We start from the raw sequence: 7,732 nt of genomic DNA, 5'->3' as shown, positions 1-7,732 counted from the left end.
TTCAGCAAGAGGGGCGCTTGGGTGTGGAAGCTAGCAGCAGTTTGAGCTCAGCATCATAGCAATCGTTCAGTGTAGGATCATCTCAACGACTATCATAGATTGCATGAGGTCTGTATCTAACTCCACGTGGCCGCCCTTCCTGCTTCTTTGCCCCCTCTCAAGGATTCCATGGCAGACACTCCATCTACTCCGCTGAAGATTGCTACCAGTACTTTAATCTACAGCTTCTCGCCTCCACTAGGGCAGGGGGGAGCAAATAGGAAAAAGGAATGTGGAAATGCTCTAAGGAAACAAAGGAGGGGGATCAAAATAGTATACTGCTCCTCCTCCTTAACACCCCTTAGCAGAAATACAACTTGGGTCGCTCCTGAATTGATTTCTAAGAAGTGGGTAATGCTACATAAGTACCTGAAATTTGCTCAAGGGGTAAAACGAGTCTCCAATCTGTCTATCCATTGGAGTCACATCCTATTGAGTGCCACAAGGAGCATGAAGAAATAGGGGAAAGTATTGAAAACAGCCCAAGCCCAAGGATATAAAGGCAACACCAAAAAACAGGGAATAAAAGGAGGACCAAAGGAATTTCAGGCCCTTAAGACAACCAACATCACGTTCTTCTACGTCCTGTGGAATTCATTAGAACCTTTAAATAATATCATTGCATGACTGTATACATCAAAAACCCTTGAATAAAATGTTTGTACCACCACATTTGCTTGTCACCCCCATAAGAATCCTGGACACCAGCTGGAAAGACAGCGAAGTTTGGAAAAATCTGTCCTTTCCTTCAAAGCCTTCCTGCAAACCTTTTGGCAAATTGGAGACGTGCACTTCTGTTACCACCAAATTTCAAGGCTTGTTCACAGCATGATGAGTTTACTCATAAGGTGACTAGTAAAATACTGGCCTTACAAGTCATCATTCAAGAGTTGGTCTGCCTTCTTAACTCATTCAACTCCATCTCTATCTCTGAATCTTGAAATGGATAAGATGCAGTTCTGCTTACAGGTGTACGGCCAGGAGGAAGCTCCCCTGATTTCTGTGTGACAACCACATGACGGGTCACCCTTTGACATAAAGATTACCATACTGTGCAAGATCTTGAAGTATATTTAGCATTCCTAGTGTCAACTATTGGCAAGCAGTTTAACATTCTGGTGCAAGACCTATATAAACATGTAACTAGGTCAATGTGTAATTTTTTCGAAGGCCTAGTCTATATAAAAATTTGGAGGGAACTCACCTTTGAAGTCCCAAGCATTTCCTTTTTCAGAGTAGCGAGATCGTCATCAACTGAACCATTCTCTAAAAGAGCGAACTGTACACAAACAAGGTCAGGCCAGAGACTCTTTCAAACAGCTGCATCACCTAGGAACCTTCCAAGCATTAACTCTGAAGTGCAAGGACTTGGTACCTTTCCAGCAAGATCATCTGTGCTAAGCTGATTTAGGGCATCAGCTTCAGCCTCAAGGGCATTAACTGCAACATATACTCAACCATTAAAATGGGTTGTAAAAACAAAAGGCCAGGAGAAAGAAATCATAACAGTAGTCATGGGTCAGGTACAACACAACCTGAATCTGTTTAATGCTATGTACAAATCTGCTACCAAACTGGCATGAAAACTCAACTTCTAAGACTAAGACTAAGACTCGAAGGCACACTCCTTTGAGTATCAAAATGTAATCATGAAGATTTAAACTATGAAACTTGGAAAACAATCAACATCTACACCTTTGCCATATCCCATCCATAGGTGCAGATTATGAGAACGCTGAAAGTTTCGCATTTTTTAAACAATTCAACAGTTGGCACTTCGGTTCCAGTACGTTAATTACCTTTTTCTTCCATCTTCTCAAAAGCTGCTAAAGCACTGCTGGTATTGATGTTCCCAAGCATTTCATTCACCTTCTGTGCAGTTCTGCAAAATATCCAAATTGTTGACTACAAGCTTGTATTTAAGGGTTCTCATCACATGTATATTAAGAGTATGTGTGTGATCAGAAAGAAACAAAGCCTCAGAGAAAGAGGAGACAAACTTGGCAGATTGTGCACGAGCTTTAAGAGTATCTTTCTTTGACTTTGCTTCCTGAATCTTACTCTCTAGCAGCTGCATGCTACAAGAACCTTGAAATCATTCCTTCGGTACTTATCTCCACAACTTATATTGCATGTTAAAAAACCATTTTTCTCGACTCACTTCACATGATAGGAGGCCACAAGAACATGGAGTTGTTGCTATACCCTAGTGTTGGAAATGAGCTTCTCAACAACTGTTGTCTGCTGGTCAAGCTGAGCTTTCAAGGCTTTGGCATTGTCCTGCAAATGCAACTGAATTAAAACAACTCTCTCTCTCTCTCTCTCTCTCTCTCTCTCTCTCCAAATGGCATGGAGCCTTCTGTGCCTGTTTCGCACTATGCGGAGGTGGTTTCCCTTCGAACAGGTCCCGCCCCCCTTTTTTGCTGTTGTGCAGGCCCTGAGCTGAAAACGTCCTATGGTCATTGTAAAGCCTCTTGGTACTCTAATCATCTCCTCTTTTTCTTTACACAAGTACAGAATATAGAGAGTATCTTGTAATAAGGTCCATCAAATCATTATTGCCATGACTACAACATTTCTTTCACAACAAAATGCAGTCGTAAGAAACTCATTTGATTGTTATTTGTTGAGTAAGACCCAACCACTTTCATGATCTTTTGTCTAGCTCAGTAACTTCTATTCTATCCTTGAATTGTTACTTTCAGGATACCTCGTAGTCTTTTCTTCTTTTTAAAGCTTCGCGAGCAAGATCCTCCTCTCCTTTCTCAAGGGCTAGCTTTGCTCTTCTATACCTGATATTAAGTTTAAAAATGAAACAACAGACTATTAGCTCCTATCTATAGATGAGGTTATGCATGTGCAGGATATATGGCATACCAGTCATTAGCAGTTTGTTGTGCAGCCTTGTACTTGTTCTCTAGTTGTTTTTGAGAGGCCAGAACCTTCATATGACAGCAAGAACCACTATCAGCATAAAATGGCAGGTGTTAAAATAAACCTGGGTACATAACGGTAGAAGAACACCTGTGCAGAAGCTTGCCGTAACTTTGTCAGATCTTCGTTCATCTCTAGTACTGTTTGATCCAAAATTTTCTCTGGATCTTCGGCTGAACTTACAATAGAATTTGCATAAGACTGGCCCATCCACAATAGGCACAGAAGAAAAAGGTCAGCAATCAGACCTGAATTCCTCTGAAAAAATGCCACCCAAAACATACACCCACATACCCTGAAAATTCGTGCAACCCGTTCAAAAATGTTCATCTGAGATCCAAGAGCACCCCCAGCTGACGCAATACTTTCATTGAAGACAGAAGCCAATGCTGCTGCAGTTTCTGAGAAGCAAACTCTAGATCACATTATCTAAACAACAAGAGAAAAACCTCTCTCTCTCTCTCTCTCTCTCTCTCTCTCTCCAGTCATTCATGTACAAAGGTGATGCAGTTGCCCTTGTCTCTTCATATGTATACCTCAGGGTTACTTTCACTGGCCCCATCTTCTCCATGCGACCGGCTGCCCAGGCCCACCTGGGCAGAGGTTATGCCACCTCTGGCACGATTTGAGAGATAGTGCTTCCAAGCTCATTTCCACAAGCCGAGCACTAAGAGCTGGCTATTTGACACATTGGTGAGAGACCTACGATGATGTATGGAGCTTCATTTTGGGCCCAGATCTGGAAGAGGATAGAGAGATTGCAGGTGATGAAGTTCACATGCATGATCAGAAGTAAGCCATCAATACCACATGACCAGCAGAGAACAAACCAAATAAGCATTAAATGTTGCCGACTTCATCTGGTTGATACTGTCCACCTGGCCAATTGCTCTCTTATTTTCCCGACTAACTTTAGGCCCAAGATCCTCTCATAGTTACCATTTTTCACCACCCGAAGGTGCCTACCCATAAGCGCATTTTTACCACCCATAAGCAATGCCACCGAGGAAGCACCTTGTCAAGTTTTGGACCCAAGACCTCCTGGTCCTAGGCAAACACCTTCACCACTTGGGCTATCACCTCATTTCCCTGGCCAACTGCTCTTCTGACCATGTAGGGCATCTTTTGTGATTGTCTAAGCCTACTAGTGCCCTAGAATTACTCCTAGACTGTTGCCTAATCAGGGATTAAATATGAGTGTGCACATGTCCACATGTGTGCACATGACATTCCCTCCTGCTAAACGTGATGATGGGTTGGAAACCTGTCATCCTTCCTCCCTAGACTACTAACTCTCTACTTTGACTGCTTGACTTCTGCACTTTGACTGAAAACCCTGTCATTCCTCTAATTCCACTCCGAGATTGGTTTGGGAACTGTGCATTGATTCCACTTTGTCCCCATGCCTCCAATCCCTTTCCCTTGACAGAGTTATAGTCTCCTGCTGAGAATGATCATGCTTGATGCTCCACCTTTGGAACTGATCTGAGAGCCAATGGTATGCTCCTTTGAGCACACAACTCCAAGAGAATGATCTCCTCTCGCTTTGCCTGCTATAAATGCTATACCTTGGCTACATTCTTCTGTGGATCTGTTCACCTTCCTTGGGACAATTGAGTGCTTAGATGGCTAAGCCTGCATGCTCTGTTACCAATGTTGCATGCATGGAATCCTTGCTGTACTTGATCCAACCCTAAGCCTACTAATTAAGAACACTAATAGAGACGCAATGAATAGAAAGCAAAGAGGAGAGCGAGATGAACTGTATTTTCAGTATATTACTATGATACAAAAAGATGTCTTTATCTGTACAACTGCTGTGGCCTTGGGCCTTCAAAAGAGAACTGAATTCTAGACCAAAAGACTGCCTAGTGATGAACTATGACCTGGACCCAAGTCACCCAACTGGGGATCAGATGGATTTTACAAGCTCCAATAATGCCATGTAAACTGGCCTACTGCTGTCAGCCAGCAGAGGACAAACCAAATAAGTATTAAATGCTGCCGACTTCATCTGGTTGCTACTGTCCACCTGGCCAACTGCTCTTCTGACCATGTAGGGCTTCTTCTGTGCTTCTCTAAGCCTGCTAGTGCCCTAGAATTACTTCTAGATTGTTGCCTAATTAGGGATTAACTGAAGATGGCCATGTCCACATGTGTGCATGTGACAATCGTGCTTGCTGAGTTTGGGACTCTCCCGCTGGTCCTTCATGCTCTTTTATAAACCATCACCTACATCTACCATGTATACACACACTGGATAGGGACTATCTCCCACAGTTGGCACTTGAGCCTTCTAGGCAGCTTGCACAAAAGAAAACTTCATATTGATATTCCCGCACCACCAACTGGTTTGACTCACATGGTCTTCAAATGGATTTGGTTGTGCCATTTGGACTTACGAATCCTCCCGCCACTTTCAATAGAATGATGGACATAATTTTTAGACCTCAGCACAAGTTCACAAGAACTTTCTTTGATGATATTATCATTTTTTTCAAAGAGTGAGGCTGAACATAAGGAGCATCTTGCCATTGTTTTTGAAGAGCTAAGGAAACATAAGCTTTTCATCAATGGAAAGAAGAGTTCTTGTCAGAAATTCACTATTTAGGACATATTGTTTACAAGGATGGAGTACGCATGGATCCCGTAAAGATTCAAGCCATCAAGGATTGGCCAGAACTACAAAATGTGCATCAAGTTAGGAGCTTTATTGGTTTATGCTCTTATTATCGTCGATTTATTCGACACTTTGCTTTCTTAGCTTCACCGTTACACGATCTAACAAAGAAGAAAGTAGCCTTCCATTGGTCGGAACCCGAAAAGACAGCTTTTCAAAAGTTGAAGGATGCCATCATATCAAGGCCAGTTCTTATTATTCCAGATTTGCATAGACCTTTTATGGTCGAGTGTGATGCATGTGGAGATTGTTTGGAGACTGTTTTGAACCAAGAGGGACATGCAGTGGCTTTTGAAAGCCGCCACCTACAACGTGTAGAATTGTATTTGCAGGTTTATGAGAAAGAGTTGTTAGTTGTTATTCATGCCCTTCAAACATGGAAGCATTATCTTTTGGGGGCTGAATTTATGGTAAAAACAAACCACCAGGGTTTACGGCACTTTCTTACACAGCCTAAACTCTCGGAAAAGCATCTAAGGTGGGCAAACTTTTTGTCCATGTTCCATTTTTAGATTTTGCATACTCCGGGCAAGAAGAATTTGGTAGCGGATGCTTTGTCACGCAGGCCACAAGTGCCGACCGCCTACCATCAAGACTTATCAGGGATGCGAGATATATATGCTTTGGACATCGAATTTTCAGCTTATTTGGGCTAATTTGAATCATGGTACTGCTATCCCATCTTATTCAATTAGAGATGGGTTTCTGATGATGCAGAATCATATTTGTGTAGTGCGTGAATTATGCCAAAAGGTTATGGAAGAGTGTCATGCTCCACCATATGTTGGTCATTGTGGTTGTAACTTGGTTGAACACAATGCTAATCAATACACTTAAATACACTAAGATTTGATAGACACTTGCTCAAAATACAAGAAGTGAATTGCTGAATTGACAAGAGACACACAATGAGCCGGAACGGCCGACCCCAATCAAGTACATAGTGTCATAGGCATTTCTGACCAGATTTCCATACCAATGCATATGAATACAGTATTGCAAACAAGTGGTTGTCGATGTAGACTTGCAACCCACACTACCCTCTCAAGTGCCCATGTTCCCTACCATCTGCTCTCTATTGTTCCACCAACACATGGTAGCAACAATCTGCAAGAGAGCACGTAGGACAAGAGAACGCTACACAGGGTATGTGATCTTGTAATCCGGTTCCTCCCTCCTGCTACTTGCTCCCATATTTAAGCATAAAAGCTTACCAATAGCAAGTAGAGTCAATGACAGCGGAAGTCTTCGTGATGAAAATCCTTGGAGTGTTGAGATCTTTGATTTGTTGCCTTTCTTCGCGACAAAAGTCTTCAAAAGGATGAAGGGAACCTTGGGAAAGCTTCCCCTATGATTCAACTTGAGAAAGAAGAGCTGAAATTACCAAAAATTACAGCAATAAAGAGAGCTGTTTTGCTGAATTTCAGTCATTGGGAGTGTGTAGGAGAGTGATTAGCATCCGAAAACACTCTAGGAAGCTTGAAAATCACCTTAGCAAGCTTGGAAATGGAGTTGGGAAGGAGAATGTGCAGAAAATGCAGCCCCTACAGCCCTCATGAAGGAGGCGCCAAACTCTAGAGAGAGGAAGAGAAGTGAGGTGGTGAGTTGTCCCGTGTAGGTGGCACGCAGGTGCTTTGTGGAGCAAGCTAGAGTGGACACATGGCTGGTTACTCCCTTTGTACAATGGGAATAAGGTCTGGGCAGTGGATATTGGGTTATGTCCACCTCGGGACATTAGTGTGTGTGAACACTGGGCTGGTCATAATTTATAAGTGAGTTTTGGTCGCCCAAAACTTAATGAAGTGTGTACACACTCACTTATAAATTAGTGCTAACTCCTAAGGCCAAGTTTATGACCAATACTTACCACCTGTCACATGCCACATAACCATGTCAGCAGACAGTTTCACACGCACGGGGGCGTCCCCTTACCCGGAACTACACATTGGTCAAGCAAGCATGAAAACAGCATGCAATTTCAATTGCAAGCAAGCACATAAAGATGCTATGCAATGCAGCATTGGTATGGACAATCCCCGTTCATGAGACTATACCAAAATAGACGTGCTCCAGGCAAGT

General features: G+C 42.7%; 1 protein-coding gene across 3 annotated transcripts in view; it reads right to left on the bottom strand.

Moving 5' to 3' along the window:
- Window positions 1-536: 536 nt before the first annotated feature.
- Window positions 537-7,732, bottom strand: part of LOC147630638 (membrane-associated protein VIPP1, chloroplastic-like) — a 33,164-nt gene continuing 25,968 nt past the window's right edge. Inside the window, exons 2-12 of one of the 3 annotated variants that reach the window (XM_086810567.1) lie at window positions 3,268-3,374; window positions 3,064-3,174; window positions 2,917-2,981; window positions 2,750-2,831; window positions 2,245-2,319; window positions 2,040-2,110; window positions 1,839-1,921; window positions 1,415-1,479; window positions 1,244-1,318; window positions 913-1,039; window positions 537-806 (exon numbers count right to left, since the gene is read on the bottom strand). In XM_086810567.1, coding sequence (XP_086666693.1) covers window positions 923-1,039; window positions 1,244-1,318; window positions 1,415-1,479; window positions 1,839-1,921; window positions 2,040-2,110; window positions 2,245-2,319; window positions 2,750-2,831; window positions 2,917-2,981; window positions 3,064-3,174; window positions 3,268-3,374 — 851 coding nt within the window. In that variant the 3' untranslated portion in view covers window positions 537-806; window positions 913-922. Of the gene's footprint in view, window positions 1,040-1,243; window positions 1,319-1,414; window positions 1,480-1,838; window positions 1,922-2,039; window positions 2,111-2,244; window positions 2,320-2,749; window positions 2,832-2,916; window positions 2,982-3,063; window positions 3,175-3,267; window positions 3,375-7,732 lie in introns of all 3 variants that reach the window. The other 2 variants (XM_086810568.1, XM_086810566.1) reach the window with 2 other exon arrangements.

Source organism: Cibotium barometz, chromosome 16 (assembly GCF_041138505.1).
Source record: "Cibotium barometz isolate CiBa-2024 chromosome 16, ASM4113850v1, whole genome shotgun sequence".
Lineage (NCBI taxonomy): Eukaryota > Viridiplantae > Streptophyta > Polypodiopsida > Cyatheales > Cibotiaceae > Cibotium > Cibotium barometz.
The sequence above is the reverse complement of the archived record's forward strand: the minus strand, read 5'-3'. Positions and strand labels throughout refer to the sequence as shown.